The 18,517-nt window shown below is 42.1% G+C and overlaps 1 protein-coding gene across 1 annotated transcript in view; it reads left to right on the top strand.

Annotated features, from left to right (window-relative positions):
• trip4 (thyroid hormone receptor interactor 4) overlaps positions 1-17,334 on the top strand; it is a 125,277-nt gene extending 107,943 nt beyond the window's left edge. The window contains exon 13 of the mRNA XM_033632823.2: positions 16,907-17,334. Within this exon, the coding sequence (XP_033488714.1) occupies positions 16,907-16,971 (65 nt within the window). The 3' untranslated portion in view covers positions 16,972-17,334. The remainder of the gene's footprint in view (positions 1-16,906) is intronic.
• Positions 17,335-18,517: the final 1,183 nt, after the last annotated feature.

Below are 18,517 nucleotides of genomic sequence, written 5' to 3'. Positions count from 1 at the left end.
GGGGGCTGGAGCCTATTCCAGCAAACACTGGGCAATAGGCGGGGTACACCCTGGACAGGTTACCGGACTATTGAAGGGCTAACACATAAGCCCTTTTTAGTTAGGAGTTGTGCAAATTTGCAGGAAAATCCAATCAGTCTTTTTTCAGCATTGGCAGTATAAAACCAAAATCGGGCAGTTCGGCAAAATGCCACCTACCTACTTTTGTTTATACAGAATGCGCCTTTTTGTATCGTGTAGCTCAGCGTGTGATGTAAACAGTGACGTGGGAGGGAAGCCGCAGCTGGTCAGTCCTTCTGCGATTCTCTCGTAAGTCAGCCCGTCCTTCACCGTCCCCGTCATCTGACGGTTAATGGCCTCTTCATTTGCAAGGGCAAGGAGGGCGTGCAATTCCTTGTCTCCCCAGTTGCTCATCTTTATAGTGTCTGTCAGGTTTGTGTTTCCCTCTTGCTACTAGCTGCTCGCTAATTCCTGCTATCAGCTGTTTCCTGTTTATCCACCGCCAGTGGGTCGTACATGCAGCGTCATCAACAGCTCCTCCCACAAGTCATCAACAGCCCCTCCCGGTGCGGAAGGCCACCTCGGTCTGTTTAAACTAAAAGGGTTCCGCTAATATGACTACCCTACCAGGCGGAAAATTGGGCACCTTGGATCAACTCGCCAGTCCGGCTCTGTGTGTCTAAACGCTCGCAGCTTGCTGGCAAAATGGCCCAACATTCATGGAAAATCTGGCAATGTAAAAGGGGCTACTGAGACAGACAACCATTCACACTCATGTTCTACGGACAATTTAGAGTCACCATAACTTGCATGTCTTTGGATTGTGGGAGGAAGCTGGAGTACCCGGAGAAACCCCACGCTGACACAAGGAGAACATGCAAACTCCGCACAGAAGGGCTCCCCCACCCTGGGTTTGAACTAGGAACCCTCTTGCTGTGAGCCAACAGTGCTAACCAAGTCCCCCTATATGCTAATATATGTTCTCCTTAAGTTAATGTCAACTAAAATGGCTGATCTTGACTATACTGACTGGTATCTGTGCAAAGTTTATTACTAGAGAGGTGTTTTCACATTCCTCTACTGAAGAGGGCAATGTCTGTGCACTTCCCTAAAATCTGAGATTCATGCGGGGCAAGCTAGATTCAGTTCATCACTAATACGAAAGCCAGTTGCTGTCTAATACAGGAAACGCATATTAACAGGGGAACAAACTTGACATGGGACCAGCAAAGAAACCTGAAACCTCAGATATGCATGGGTGAATCTCTCCAATGTCTCTTCTAACGCTAATTAGATGCACAAGCAAGCTCTGGAAAAGCGAAAAAGCAAAATCTACCACAAGCAGTGGTGCTGGGTGGGGAGCAAGACCTGATCTAGAATTTCTCAACAAGGGTGAAAGAGTTGATCTGCTTCCAGCCCCTTGTTACACTTTTTCTTTACCCTTGTGTCAGAAAACCACATTTAACAAAATATTAGTAGAAGTATTTTTACTAGGGCTGTACCCAACTTTGAATGATGTCAGTCAAATCAGATTCAGGCGTTTAATATGATTATTCGACGATTCGTTTTTTTGTTTTTTGCTTTTTGTTTTTTCCCTCACATAAAAAGTTTAAGTTTGAACAATGCTCAGCAGGACGTTCAGTATGACAGTGGCATTCATCTAATGTAGGGTGCGTTTGTAAATCTAATCTGATGTTCTACACTGTTCAAAGAAACAGAGAGTACTATTTCTACATTGATTAACAAAGAGTTAAGTCAATCACACATTCACTCGACACTCCCAGACAGAGTGCCCAGAGTACGCTCTGCCACTCGGAGTAAGTATTCCTGAACGCACCCATAGTAAACAAGCTAATGCCACTAACGGTGGATTGGAGATGTGCAACAACATTTTTTTGCCGACACTAGATATCCATCAAAAGCCAGAGTCTGTGTCACTACTTCTGAGCAGAAGAGAGAAGATAATGTTTAGAGTAGCATGAAATTCAGCAATCTCTGACTGACGATTCGACTCTCCTAAAATAAATGTAACAAGGGCATAAAGCGAGCAAACTCACAGGAATACTTTAATGTTAGTTTACTAACATGAGCCAATAGCCACTCAGAGTTACAGGTCCTGCCCGGTCAAGTCAGTTAGTGACAAACCCCTGAGCTGAAGTGAAGGATGCATTTTATTGCTCATGAGCTCAACTTTTCATTAGCAAAAGAATAAAAGTGCCATTTCATTTTACAATAGTTATATATTCTTACCAACAACCCACATCCAGTATGTGAGCAACTGTGGTCATTAGACGAAGCTTCATTTTGTCTACATGCTTTAGATATAATGTATTTTTATTGCTTTAGTGTCATGTTTCGGGGAAGCTTAGGGCAGAACAGGCAGTGAAATCTTATTAAGAGCCCATGAACATAAAAACCAAAACTTTGATGGGCATTAATTTTTAAAACTGACAGAACTGAGCTCCGAGCTGTTTTTGGAATATTTATTTCCAGAGGACTGAATAGACACATGAACTTGCAGTTTGCGGTTGCCAGGATCTGATTGGCTGCTGACAGTCTTTTTAGTCGTGTCCAACGTTATTTGGCTGACAGACTTGAAACTGTTCACACATCAGCTGAGCTTCCCTTGTTCAGCTGCACAGGAAATGAAGTGACTTTTGGGAAGTTGTTTATCATGTATGTTTGTGGTGTGAATGTCGGATAAGAGCAGAAGGAAAGACAAGTGCTAGAGCCAAGTGACTACAGCTTGGAGCTGTGACATCAGATCTGAGAGAAGAATAACATTCAGCATTGGCCTGTGAAACATAACGTGACCGTAGTATGACAAAAATGTTTAAGCTATAAGTCAACACAATGCTAAGTAATGATCATCGACCAAGTCCTCAAACGTTTTGGAACAACAGTCCCGTTTAATGTGGGCTGATGTATTTATTTTTACGCCCAGCATAGCCCCCAGCATGTAATCAATATGTATAGTGTGTGACACCATTGTCTAACTCTCCGTTCAAGCTCACACAATTGCATTGATTACCGCCAACAGGCCTCTTTCCCACGAAATAATCACAATCTGTGTATTGTTCAGCTCTGTTGTGGAGTAACTCATCCATTATATACAAAACATGTATACACTGAATATTCTGTCCAGGCTCCACTTCTCTCTCTGCCTCAATTTGCATTTTGGTTTGGCTCATATTTGCTGAGGCATTTGGGAGTTCACTGGAACACAAAGTCTTATGTTAACTGTCGATGAGCAGTTAAAGTTTATACCTCCAACTAGAAGCCCTTAAACACTAAACTTGTTAAGGATTGACCCAGATTTTGTCATGGTGTTTGAACTGCTAACCCTCCAGATATAAGCTTTATTCACTCACCTCTAAGGGCAATACATATATACGTCAAACAGTTCTGTTCCCACAGTCTGAAGGCAGTGAAACACTGCTCTGGTCAGCTGGAGGTGGTCTTCGTCACTCAATTTTGAAACTTTCAGAAACTGACAATCTGACAGTCACGCTCACTTTCTGCAGCAGCGAGCCAAGTGCGTGTTGGAGAAGGAAACGGGCAGAGCGCCAAACACTTTGCACATTTATTTTTTTCCCTCCAAATTCCTCACATTGCTGCTCGTGCCTCTGTGCTGGTGATGATGGAGCCATTGTGCCTTCAGAGAAGAGGCAGGCGAGGAGAGACTGAAATTAGAATCAAAACTCCAAACAAAAGCCGAGAAAGATAAGCAGCACTTCTACCTTTCTCTGCCCTTCACCTCTGCCCCACGTTTTTGAATCAGAGTTGTACAGCTGGTACTAAACACACACCAGGGAATACAGAAACCTTGGCACTACCTGCACATACAAGACATTTTCTTTTCTGTATCCTGGTTATTGAAGTCCTGCACTAACAACTCTCCTTACCATGTCAACCAGTTCCTCACCCCAACTATGAATCCAGTGGCTCATGAAAATTATGTACAACTTCAGTTTCCTGACATGAAATATCTCAAAGTTCAACTTTCTTGTTGTTTTAAAGGAGCAAATTCCTGAATATGCCAATCTGATCTGCAACGAAGACCTTTCATTACACAAGCTTTGCTTTTTTTTAACAGAACCAAAAAAGGCAGGTATAATAACTGCCCAAGTGTGGGATCACTAGATAGCATGTCAGTCACTACGTTTACATGCAGCTTCAGAAAATCGAATTATTGGCTAATTCCAACTGAAACTGGACTTTTGAATGCATGTAAACAGCTTAGTCCGACTGAAATTGGACTATCCATGGCTTGACTAACACACCTAGATAATTCAATTGAAAATGGAACTATTGCTGCATGTATCCACTTAGTCCGAGTCGGACTCGACATTTTGCGCATGCACCACTTTTTCTTTCATTGGCTTTCACCGGGAAGAAGAAGGAGATGACGTAGCAGCAGTGCAGTAATTCCCGGGAAAAAAAAAAAAAAACAAACACCATGGCGACCGAGAAGCAGAAGACGTATTTCTGGATGTACGGGAAAACTACATTCATGCTCCGCCATCTTCATTCATCGTTAGCTTCCTCTTCGGGTCAACCAGAACTAGTTCAATACGCACTATATTAAAAAGGACACAGCGCCACTTAGCGAGGCGGAGTCAGACGAACTTGGTCAGAAATTCGATTTTCTCTTCTGCATGTATACTCACACAGGACGAGAAGTCCGACTTGACTGATCAGCCGAGCTATGAGCTTAGCTCGGCTACTGCGTGCATGTAAATGTACTGACTGTCCTGGAGACAAAGGAGGCATGTGACATGTATCACAACAGCGTCAGCCTCTAGTGTGACATATAACATACGTGTTGTGCAGAGCTTTCTTAACAATAACAACGGCATAACATGGCAATAACCACACATTGTGGCTGTCGCTGTCAGTTGATCTTATTCTCTGCTTGGGTTCTAAGAAGCTCCCAGACCTCATTGTCTCTCCAGTTTGCAATTACATTACATTTTGGATTACTGTTCTTTTTGAGTTAAGCAGGATTTATACCTCTGTATCCAATCAATGCCGTACCTCCAGCATTGACTCTGCCTAGACACGTAGCCTACACCAGAGCCTACGCTGTAGCCTGACATGCACCTCCCTAGAAATGTAACCACATGCTGCGATGGTCCTGTGTGTGATTTATCCTGGCTTCATATGAGTGAAGGAAATCTCAGCTCGTGGCAAGGCTAATTCATACAATGTAAAATGTCATAGGCTTGTGCTAAAAGCGTTAGCATGTTATATTTGTTTTGAAAACGTGTTTCGTATAAGACAGTTGTCAGTGAACCTTGTGAGTTGTAATGGAGCCAAATTTTGTAACATTACCTTTGTTAAATGTTGCTGTTGTCCCTTCAGGGTTTAGTGTTGCCGGAGTCTTCAGGAATGTCACTCCATAATGCGTTTTTTTTCTCCGAGTGAGGATTAGAGTAAATGCCGATCACAAAACCCAGTCAAAATTAATATATATTAACGCTTGAAGATCCACTCATTACTAAAAGTCTTATTATAACTAAAGTAATTGTCAAAGTTGTCATAGTAAAATTTAAGGTGTGTTGATGGATTCACGTCGTCATCTCATGCATTGAGTAACATTACAAGTTAACGTTTCACCTTAAAAGTCGCCGGCAGTCGGCCCAGTGAATTAAGTTATTTTTTAACTCAGCAGCAAAAACATGCTTTCATTTTATAGTTACAGTTTACTAATAAAACTCTCCACAGTATGAACAGTGGTTACATGAGCCTCAAAACCAGACACAACTCAGCCCTGAGCAGAGTGACCGTCCTCTACTGACCAATCAACAGACTGCAGTGTTCACAGCTCCACCTTTTAGTACCAGATCTGTGTGCTAGGTACCCCAACAGAGGGGGGACCGAAAATGGGGACAGTACGTAATGGTTCCATTGGTACCATCCACAACTTTTCACAGTGGAAACAGAAAAACAACGTACCAAACCGAACCGTACTGCGCGGTGGAAATGTGACTATACAGAACAGCAAGGTGGAATAACAGTGCAACATTCCCACCTTGAACAGGCAGTGTAAAAGGGGTTTAAGATTGTTGTAAAGGCATTAACAATGAACTGGTAACACTTTAAGTCCCTCTATTTAGCATTTATAAGCCCCATACAGACATTTATTAAATAGTTTATGACACACTGCAATAAAGATGTGAGCAAATGTAATTATATTTTTAAGTGTTTATTCATTTACATTTGTCATCAGTTATAAATTCTCCCGTGAAGATATGTTTAGATTTTTATAAGTGTATTCATCTGTCTGTTTATACACCAGCCTACACTGACAGGTTTGCACAGTAGGAGTTATAGCTGTTGACAAATACATGAATAAACAGCGACATTATAATGTTTACACAGCTTATGAATGCTGAGTAGTGTTCTTAAAATGTTGCCAACAAACTCAACAGTTAATCGTAGTTCTTTAAGTGGAACAAAATCTGTTAAATCAGTTAACCCTCGTGGTGAGGTGTGGGCGGATTATTATGCAGCAGATAAAGTGCATTTCACATATTGTAACCAGCACTTTTTTCTTACCATTACCATTAATATGAGAAATCATATTAATCTAAGACCACATACGAGACCATTTAAAGCAGAACAAACCACAAAAAGCTATCAAACAAGAGAAACTAAAGACGTGTTAGCAGATATAATCTATGTTTCAGTTTGCACGGGAGCACTTTGGGAGCACTGATAAAAACCAGCTATCACCATGTCCTCGCTGCTCCACATCCACCCACCAACCAGCGCCACCTTTGCTGTCCCCGACTTGTCAGACACTGGTTCTCTAGCGAGTTGTGACGAACTGTCATGTGCGTGACTAAACCGGCTCAATGCTGTGCTGTTGGTTGGAGAAATCACTCAGCCATTACAGCCCCTCAGTGTCTGTGAAAACAGCTTCAGGCGGGGAGGTTTGGACCAAGAGATGGAGAGAGACTGTTTTCTCTGCAGTGGGAAGCATGGTTCATGCTTCTTCCTAACCCCTTGCAAACAGCATGCCAACGCAAGTCTCAAACAGCACCTTCTCTATCCACTTGTAAATTCACCAGCTCGGCAGCACAGGAAGGGAATGTAAATTAGGTGTGACTAACAGCAAGATGGGAATTCAGGCAGTTTTTCCCCTCCTCTCTCGCTGTTCTCCCCTGGCTACTGAGAGTTTTGTACACATCCACTTTCCTGCAGTGCTCGAGGCTGTCGGCTTGGTTTCACGTACAGAATGACTTCAGCTGGAGGTGTACTAAGCTCAGGCCAGATAAGAAAAAGAAGATAGAAGGGCAGTGTTGCTCAGCTGAAGTCAGACTGAAGCCTTTAAAAAGAAACCCATTAGATTTATCATGAACAGAGAGCCCTTTCACTTCATCTTCAAAACCATCGGACCAGTCACGCTGACTGAAATATGGGAAATACAACTGCCACATGTGATTTCTCAGAAACATTTCAGCTGTATTGACTGCTGCAAGCTTTGTTAACATATGTACACTAAATTCTAAAGGATCGGACTGACGATATTTTTGTTATTGCAAACTAATCCCATGAAAAGGCCAAATTGAACAATAAGTTGATCCCACTAACAGCCAGTACAGCCTGTGTAGCCAAACCCTCACACAGATTAGTCCTCTGTGCTACAGAGCTCCATTGTTGTCCAAAACTATTAAAAACACATCAGAGCCACACATTGTATTCATTACAATGAACATAGACACTGTAGATTCACAAACATAGTGCCATAAATAGTCTGTAGTGCGCCTAGTGTACATTAATGCACAGTGGAAATAGTCCTCAAGGTATGCACTAATTTCTCCTGTTTGAGCAACCCTGCCAATAACTGCAGTACCCAGCAGACTGAGATATGTTTACAACTATTTCTTGGATTGCCATGAAATTTAGACATGAGCTGTTTTCTCATATGAACTCCAAACAATGCTCGGAGTTTCCCTTTCACACATGTAGCACACAACAGGAGACTGTCACAAGTGTTTTCACCCACGGGAACTACTCTAGTTTCGGCATGGGGTAGTGCTTGGGTAGAGCATGCAGGCGACAGGACATGACACTGATTACACACCGGTCATGTAGCCGATTCGTAATTGGGTCATCAACAACAGTTTCTTGCCGTTTCATTGCATTTGTCTGCTGGTGATTTTGACTTTGGGGACAAACCGACAGAAGTTTCCAGTTTGACGTTTTCCTTGGCGTCATCATCTAAATCATGGGTTCCTAACTGGTGGGTCATGCGTCCATTCTGAATGGACTGTACATGACTCGCGAATGTGTCAAGTTTTTAAAAAAACAATGACAATGACATGGCCAAACACAAGTATGACACTAAATGTTTTAAACACTGGACCTTGAACTAATGATGAAGGACAAATCTTGACCCCATTGCTGGACCAGTTGGGAACCACTGATCTAATTGACTCTTCTTCTTCACCCTTGTATATCTGTTTTGTTCTAGTTTCGCGTGATAGCAACATCACCAACACGTCCACTGTGCTGTTATTTCTCCACACAAATACCTGTCTATTCACACAGGCTCAGTCGGGCATTACACAGACTTTGTACCAGGCAGCAAGCAGGGGTGAAGTCTGTTTAATGTTTGATCCAACTGATTCAGACATTTGAGTTCTCACATGCACCTCATATGGGTAATGTCGAGATAATTTAAGGTTTGCAATGTATGTGTTAAAGGAGCTATAGACAAACAAACATTTGTGGTGTCTGGAAGATAAATCCTAGTAACTTAAGTGATTGCCTTACCTTTGCTTTTAGCACTACCAACAGGTCAAAGTTTCTCATAACCACTGAAATAAGCTGACCTCCACTAAAATAATTGGTACAAAATTTCTTACAGTCATTCATGGTTCCCAGATGATGAATCCTACTGACTTTTACCACATTGGCGCCTGCATAACTAATGACATCAGCCTCTGCTGAACTTTGTGTTTAGTTCTAATCATCAATTGTGAGCATGCTAACAAGCTAAACTTAAGCCCCCTTTCCACTGCACAAAAAAATGCTAACACCTGCTAACATCTAGCTTTTAAATGGAATGGGAGATGGTTCAATCGGCATTCACACCTGGGTCAAATGACTGTGCAGTAGTCACAGGTATTTGTCAGCTCTGGCTCCGATTGGCAGTGATGGAAACACCCAGGTGAATGTGTTAATTTTAGCCCCTTAAGCAGCAAGATGCAAGTATACGCCACTAAAAAATACCACCCATCTCTACCCAAGCAGCGCTCAAACATCACTCTAGATTAGCCTGAATCGAGTTTGAAAGAGAGACTGGATAAGTAAGAGATATATAAAAAGAAGTAACTACTACATGCTGGTTTCTGCTGTTTACTAACGTGTTTTCTGGCCTGTCTGGGATGATGAATGTGACACACACAGAAGGCCATACTCATCTGCAGAGGTGTGTACACAGCTTTGGTCTACTGGCAATGAGAAAAGAGTCGTTTCTTGCCCTCTTCACCTATCCTATCAATAAAGGCATAAACCACCCAAAAAAATAATCATTAAAAGCGAAGCTATACAGTTATGAGCAGTTTTTAAAGATGTGTTTGTTATGAGGGAGTGGACTCTGGGTCATGGAGAGTGGAGAAAGACGGGCAAACACATCATTAGTTCAGGTTGATTTGTGGGATTTGTTGTGAACTAAAGATTCATCAGTTTATATGAGCTTCCCTATAAACTGCAGATGTGTAAAAGGCACTGGTGAAATACAGTCAGTGCCTCCCCATCTGTTCCTCGACACCATCTTTGAATTCAAACCATTAAATCCTGCCATTTAGTTTCAGATTGTTAAAGCTTTTTCACTCTCAACTTCTTTTTTTACTCTGCAGGCAGTATACTTGTGATAGACTCTGAATTGGTTATTGTGGGAGCCCAGTGGGAATCAATGTAGCAGATACTGTAGAAGGTGTTACATTCAATCCCAGAGCTGCTGCTGCTGCTCCACTTTTAACTTTCCCCTCTTTTCTGTGTCATCATTTGTAGGCATGAAGTAATTTCCTCGTGTCAAAGTGTGTCATCAGAGGCTGCATCAACATGTGGTTTAAGTGTATATGCATAGCTGTTCTAGGTTTATTATCCAGGTGCAGTGGGACCGCCGTGTAATAAAAAGACAGAATACAAAATTCAGTCTTTTTATTCTTCAGTGCGTAGGCAGTTACTCTCGTAGAAAGAGAAACAGCAACCACCCAATTATTCTTGTGATTATTACTACAAGGAAGCTGATGGGCCTGCATGTTATTGATGTCAGGGAGGATGTCAATGGACCTCTATTTCAGCCTAATAAATACTCTTTGCACTACTGCCCCTGGCTTTTCAAGGGATTATGTGAGTGCGCTTTCCATCAGTGATGAGCTGTATTCTCCCATTATGTGTAATGGGAATAGTATGCATGCAGTCATATTTGTGAGTATGTAAGCTGAGTATCCAAGTGGACTGTATGTATGAGCGTCTGTGTGGCGGAGTGTGTGTTCAGGAGTGTGTTTTACGGCCGCGATGATGGAGAGCCAGCCCTCTGCAGACAACCTGTGCTTATTTTATGGCCTCCTCCCCAGCTGCAGCATGTGGGCAATAAACCTTTCTCCAGCAATCTCCAAACAGTGCAGCAATCAATGGGAAATTATCTCAGCCAATCGATGGGCCAGCCTTTCTATTTCTCCCTCTCTCTACCTCTCCTGCTGTCCTATCTGTATCCCTTTCTCCCGCCGCCCCTCCCGCTCTCCCTCTCCTCATCCTTTCTGTCTCATTTTTGCTGTCTCTCTGTTTTTTCCACCCACTCCTTCACTCTCCTCCACCTCCCCCTACTTATTCTTGCGTTCCCTCCAGCTCTCTCGGCTCCGCAGCACCTACTCTGAAATGCGACAGCTCAGCAGCTCCAGAGCCATTAACAAAAGTCGCCTTCACCCAAGGAATATGTACCATTGCTGGATTGACTTTCCTGGCGAATATAATGAGTCTGACTCGTTCATACAACCACAGAATTATCCCTCTGACAGACATGACAACGAGGCCCACGTACTCTATACATCGTGTTGTTGTTGTCCTTGGTTGTTCGTGGCCAGCTGCACAAAACCTCATTATTTCTCCATGTTTCACTTAAAGATATGTTTTAATGAATTCAGGAAATTTGCCTAAAGGACACTTTTCAAACTGTTTCCCCGCATTGGAAAAAAACACTAAGTGATTTCCAACATTCAGTCCTCTAACTGGCACTAAATACTCTTAAGTTGCTATGGTGACAGAGCTGACAAGACAATTAACTGTTACTTTGGCTTTATACAGACACACACCAACACAGAGGAAGCAGACTAACTACAGTGATTAACCCTAACCCTTTCTAAAGATGGATATCAGAGTCAGCTTTTTGGCCAAGTATGTTTATAGATACAATAAATTTGACTCCAGTTCTTTTGTTGCTCTCAATGTACGTACACAGAAGGGTAAGAACCAGGCGGCAGAGCTAAAAATGAAGCCAACACAGAAGTGCCAAAATCTGCAGTTCTTTGAATGACCACTTGAGGCTGGCTCCAGAAGAGAGTCAATCCCCATAGACTCCCATGTTAAAATGCCCAACTTAACAGCAGAAGTAAACATGTTTACAGCCTGGTACAAAAACAGTTTTGGTCTCTACAGCTAATTTCTGCATTCATGACAACTCTACAGGGTGATTTTTTTATAACTCACCAGTTTACATGTTATTAAGGCTTAAAGTTATGCAAAATTGAAAGGGGGGCCACTTTAAGTGACCGGCTGTCTGACGATAGTGTTCTGGGCTTCCCAGTCAGATCCACTCTTCACTCCTCCACAGTGCCAGCCTCTCGCCCAAACATTGTCACTTATCGCTCCACAAAAACAAGATGGCGACGGTCAAAATGCAGCACTAGAGGCTTCAAACAGGAGTCCACAAACCAATGGGTGACATCACGGTAGCTACATCTATTATTTTTACAGTCTGTGGTAACAACAGACAACAAAGCTGGACTACATAAAAAACCAAAACAATTGAATTATTATATATTTTTATATTTTATATTGACTACTTTTCTGTTTTAATGACGCACTTGGTTATTAGGCCGTTTACACCAAGAACAAAAGCTGCAACAATAACGATAACGGTAACCTCTCTTCCGCTAGGCAGCTGCCTCCGTCTCTCTCAGAATTACCCTGGGTCTGGGTCCGCAGCTGGCTGCACCCGTTACGGACATCTTCACTGAGTAGATGAGGCGCCTTACAGTATGTAGGGATCTCCGACTGATGGTTCGAATCTCTTCTGATTGGCAGTGAATGTTTGTATCGTTTATCAAATCAACCTAAAAGTGATCCCAACACTAATGTTTTCTACTGTTGTTGTTGTTGTTATAGTTTTGGTGTGGACTCCACCACCCACTTCAGTTGAAACAATTTTTTTTTTAAAATATATTAATAATTATTGTTACAGTTTTTACTCTTGGTGTGAGCGCTCCTTTACTTTTACACTATCCATACCTCAGATTTGATACTGCACATACATGTGTACATGCAACCCCATCTAAACTGATCTGTACTCTAAATAAATAGAAATATGCACCGTATTGTTATCTTAGACTTGTTATATTTGCACTTTTCCCACTTTATATTGTAACTGCACTGCAAATTTCCTCAGGATAAAGTTTTATCTTATCTTACGTTGCATGTCAAAGGAGTTGTTTATAGAGTATTATCACACAGTAATCACTTGACTGCAGTTTTCCTCAGCTCCACGGAGCTTTGTAAAGTTTTTCATTTGTTTTTGTTTTTTGGGCCTTAACTGTTTTGGTTCTCTTTCCCTGCTCTCGTAGCCCAGTTTCAGCCACAGCAGTCAGCTGTTTTCAGTGAAAAGACTCTAAAAACCGACTGTAAGCCACCTGCCCAGCTCTTAATAGCAAACAGATACAGTTAGTGACTAGCTGGTGAACATAGTGGAGTGTTTAGCAGCCAGATATTTCCCTCAGGAGTTGAAAACAAAAACAAGAGTGAATACTAGACTTACATCTGTCAGGTGGTGATGACTTTGAATACATGCTAATGTTGCTCCACATGTGCTGGATGTGTAAATAGGCAACTGTTAAACAACTTCATCAAGTGATAATATGTCAGTGTTGTATTGTCAGTTTGATGGGCTGCTCCCAGATGGGCCAAAAATGAATAAATGGATGTTTCCATAGCAGAGCACTTCAGATAATATCTGCAATTAAAGTGTCAAATAAGGAAACATGCATTTTCTTTATTTAATTGGTGGTATGAGTTACTCATTGCTACTGACATCAGTGCATTTTATTGCACCTCTTCAGCCAGCCAGTGGCATGAGTGAGGTTGTAAAGTCAAATCAAGCATTGTAGATACATTAAAGAGTTTGTCTTTTGTCATGAATGTTTGAAACATTTTATTTAGTATAGACCGAATCACTGCTGCATAGTGCTGACACTTCTGGGTAGTCAACTGCCAATTGATTTGAATTGCAGAGACTCGTTTAGACAGAAACTTGTTTATTTCTGTTACCATTTTCAGTCGTAACTGTAATCTTTAGAGATATACAGGGTGCTTTCACACCTGCCCTGTTTGCTTCTGTTCAGTCGAACTCAAGTTTGTTTGCCCCCTAAGTGCGGTTCGTTTGTGCAGGTGTGAACACAGCAATCACACTCAGGTGTGCAGCAAAACAACCGGACTGAGACCTTCTTGAAGAGGTGGTCTCGGTCCGGTTACAAACGAACTCTGGTGCAGTTCGTTTATGGTGAGAACGTGTTCCGACCTGGATCTGAACCAACTGCAGTCACATGACACATTGTTTGGGTTAAACATGAGCATGTTACAGTCCTGGAGGATTATTAATGTGCACCTCCTCCTGTGCTGCCTTAATATGCACATTCAGCACATCCAATGCATCAAAACATTGTTTTCTAGTTGGAGCCGCGCCTCGTTTTCAAAATTGACAAAATTAGTCCCTGATTCCGACCAAAGCAAGACAACTCTAGGTCTGAAAGCACCCTTACAGTTTCTGAGTTGTTCATAGGAGAACCAGGAGCGCTAAAATGCTAACTCATTTCAAAATATATGTTGAGCGAAAATTTACTTTTTGCAAGGTGCTTTTTTATTTCAGTCTCTCAAGGTGTTGTTGAAGTTAAAGAATCTTTCATTATGCCGTTCTGCACATGGCTAAATGAGTAACTAACACATTGCAACTGCTAAATGTTTTCCATGAGTACTTGCTTTGACCTGTTTCATCAGCTTGTATTCATGTATCCACATACACATTTAACAGAAATGTCATGACAAGAAAAACTGCCTCAGCCAATTTTCCACTCAAGCTCTCACTCGCACAGCACCCAAAAAGAATCAGGAATGATGCATATCTGTTTATTTATCATTAAGGCAATCTTGGATAACCATTTGGCAGCAATCACCCAAAAAATTCCAGAGGTGTTTCCATGCCTAAGCAGCACTCGCTCCTGGCAGAACAGACAAACACTGACAGCCATTCAGACAGGCTTGGAAATGGTGAGCAAACAGCACTTCTCCTAAACACCTTGTTTATGCTGCTACTACCCACAGAGTTCAGCCATAACGTGACAACATGAAAAGAAAGCGCAAGTGACAACCACCACCCCTGCCTGTCACACTTGTATCATTTTTTCCCCCTGCCTCAGCCATGGGGAAAAACAGCCAGCTAATGCCGCGGTTTGACAAGCAGGAGGCTTGTGTTTGGCAGAGAGACACAGGGTTATTATTTGCCTTGCAGTTAAGGATGGGGTCAGCGCAGGTTATCAAAACCCAGCTGAGGTTGTTCTGCACAGAAAAGGACAAAGCAGCAGACCATAGTTCCTGAGAAGGAGCTGTAATGGAAGAATTTGAGATGCAATTGATATTGTAAACGCTGTATTGAGTGGGAAAAGTGTCAGTTACAGTATATCAGGAGGTCAGGTCCGGTCAGTGTCTGCAGGGGTTTTGTTTACACACCATAGCTACAAGCATTTATATAAATAGCAACTTAATAAAATCCCTCTTTAAGATTCTCAGCTGTTTTTATCTTTGTAAACATTCTCATTGGAGCTTTGCAAGAATCCGTGAGCTATAAATTATAACCATGGAGATTCTAACAACAATGGAGGCTACTGTTTTATCGCTTGGAAATGACAGTCTGCTAATCAGCAAGTCTGTGCAGGTGCTGCTCGCTGGCTCAGCTACAAAATCAAAACAAAGAGATTAATGAAAGAATCCTTGACTGTTAACATTCTTGGCAGAACAAGAAACATGCACAGACATTAACATTCCTTGGATGCATCAGGGGAGTCCACTGAGAAATTATGTTTATTAGTTACTACTGATAGCACTTTCCTTTGGTTTTGATCATTCTGTTTACACCTGGTACAATTCATATTTGTACTGGAGTTCAGGCTGTTGTTGCAGAAGCTTTCAAAAGTTGGTTGATAAAGGTATCCCACAAGGATCAATTATAGGCCCCCTAATATTTACTGTATACATTCATAACATTTATTTTTCAGCTGAACATTGCAGTGTCCATTTCTATGCCGATGATACCATCTTGTATGTCGTAAAAGACATGTGGCAGGTTGCGTCTGAGGTTGCTAGGCAACCTTAACAAGCATCATACAGCCTATTTATCTGATATCCTGAGTGCAGAGCTGGTCTTCTTCCAGATGCTGTTAGTAAGTGTGTAGGCCTATCGTCTGTGGGACAGATGTAAAGCTCTGGGTAGCCCTGCACTAACATGATCAACTTTTCCGTATTTATCAGACTGAATATTTACAGAAGAAGGGAAAGATATCTGTCGGCTGTGATTGGTTTGTAACCTGACTCCTGTCTGACTGCTGAGCATGGCCACTTCCTGTGTCTGTCCTTTGAGATTAATTCCCACATGGTCCAGTCATATAGGTTTTGATTTATTTCAACAAGGTGCAGCTCCTGATAGAGTTTCACATTTGTTTGTTTTTTCTGCGACTAAGCGACCAATGAAATCTTGCTGACTAATGACCTTTCTGGTCAAGTAACGTTTGGTGGACTATTGGGGGGCAGCCCTACTAAATTGTGTTGTTGTGTTGTCGTATGTACACAGTTTATATAACACTTAAATACATTACAGGGTGCATTTACTTGTAGCTCAGTGTAATTCTGTTTTTTCAGCCACGACCATCAGACATATCATTCGCTGTGTTGTTTCGTCGGCCAGTCCACAACTCTTCCCGCCCGCAGCCACAGTTTTAACCATATGAGGCCGAAATTTGGCATGGAGGTCAAGTGGGTGTGTGTGTATGTGTTCATGCCAGTTGGCTAAAATGGGGTGTAGTAATGGGAATGGCTTATCACAAAAAGGCGCATAACTTCCAGATGGATTCATGGATTTGCACAAGATTTTGTGGAAAGATTGGTCACGAGCCAAAGGACAGCCGATTAACTGTTCATGCCAACTGGCAAAAATGGCAACGGCATGGCAACGGCATGTATGTGGTCACAGCTACTGCGAATTTGAGCTTGTATTTAATTAACAGTATATAATGTCATCATTTGTATGTGTGGTCTTGGTCAGCATTGGGTTATACTGAATGTACATCTACATAACAGATTTAAGACATCTTATTGTGCTGCCAACAAAAGCTGTGGTCTAATCGCTCTTTGCAGTGGAATAAAGGATCTCATTGGCCTTTTACCTCATCTCTCCTGTCTCTCTCTCTCTCTCTCTCTCTCTCTCTCTACCGTTGTCTATCCGAGGCTGCCTCTAATCAGCAGGCCTTGAGCTCTTAGAAAGGTCACTGTCCCTTTGATGGTGTTTTGATTCATCCCTTCCTCTTTTCTCCCCTCCCACCCTTCCCGTTCACCCCCCTTTCTGTCACAGGGAAGCTGGAGAGTCACTACCACCAGGGTGCCAAGAAGGGGCTGGTCCCGTCAGCTGCAGAGTGACGTTAGGAGGAGACACTGAGGAGGAAAAACAGGCTAATCTCACGGCAACATGGCACACAATGTTTTCCAAAAAACAGCTTCGCTCTCCACTGGGTTGTCCTGACATTTTATCAGGAGTTATCGACGCTGGCATATTACCAGTATCAGCTCTGTCCTTGTTTATAATCAGTTGCATTTGCATTTCACATCAGGAACACTGATTAAATGTATGCAGTACATGCACATATAATTAACATTTTGACAAATTTCTACATTCAGCTTTGTTTCTATTTGATTGTTTGAGGAAATAAAAAACAGATCATTAAGTTTCATTTTGTGCTTCTCGTTTTTCCAATTAAAATTTGATCTGTCAAAATGAAAAAAGCCTTGTATGTTATTAAATACGCATGGCGTCTATTAGAAAATGTTCTGCTGTCGTGCTGGTTTCACGGAGCACATGAGATAAACTAGATTTTGCTTAATTTTGTTTTAATTTGCTCATGAGACAAAAATATTTCAGCTCCAGAGAAACGCTGTCCCTCTCTCCTTCTCACCAGAGGCAGGCCTGTCGTCACCCTTTTCACACCTCAAGCCACATTTAAAACAACAATAGTGCCACGTTAAAAAACAAAGCCCTCTCATTCATTTCAATGAGACCATTTCATTGCTGCAGCAGGGGGGGGATGACGCAGAGGACTCCAGCACAAACAATGCAGGGTTGTCAAGCAAAAATGTTGATCCTGGCTCATCAGTGTAATCCAACGTCACCCGGCAACACACTGTTTAGACTAATCAAATACATGCATGTGCACATTCCATACCCTGTAGTGTGTAAAGTTAAGCATTGTGCTAATTCTCTTGTTTAGCAGGAGGAGAAAATTATTGCTGGCATGCTAACTTTTCAGAGTAGTAAATTCCTGCCTCAAAGGAGTTTAAACCACCGTCTAATGAGCCCTCAGACTCATGGAGTTATTATTCCACCTGGACTTCTAGGGTGGCGTTTCATCTACCCTCCTGTACCTGCAGCCTCACGCCCACACTGAGGAAAGTCTTAGGTTCTTTGGATGTGAACGGTTTTCTTCCTTTGAATCTCTTGTACATGTCATTTGAATCCAGCTCTGGACTGACAGACTCTGCCACTGACAAGACAAAGATAGTTAGAAGCTAGAGCCGAACTATAGGCTACAGATCACAGTGTAAAAGTGAACCACCACATCACTGCTGATCGCCACACAAGACAATGAATATAAAGGGAAACTTTGCTGATATTGAACCAGCTGTGTGGCATCACAGTGTGTGCAGATAAACAATGTTTGGCTTCGCCCTGTGGTTCCTGTACAGCAGGGTCGGTCTTTGTTTCACTATTATAATCATTAAAAAGCAAAAGCAGCATATGTATACATTCAGTAGGCTATATCTTCAGTAGCTAGCTAGCTAACCCTACACTTTTCAGGGTTTGATTTTGGAACAGGGAAGAAATGTATATCTTTTTCCAACCTCTCCGGGTAACGAGTATCATTAATACACGACGTGCCCCAGGCACAACATTTAGCTCCAAATCCACAAA

This window comes from Epinephelus lanceolatus, chromosome 2, assembly GCF_041903045.1.
Source record: "Epinephelus lanceolatus isolate andai-2023 chromosome 2, ASM4190304v1, whole genome shotgun sequence".
NCBI lineage: Eukaryota > Metazoa > Chordata > Actinopteri > Perciformes > Serranidae > Epinephelus > Epinephelus lanceolatus.
This window is presented reverse-complemented; position numbering and strand designations above follow the sequence as displayed.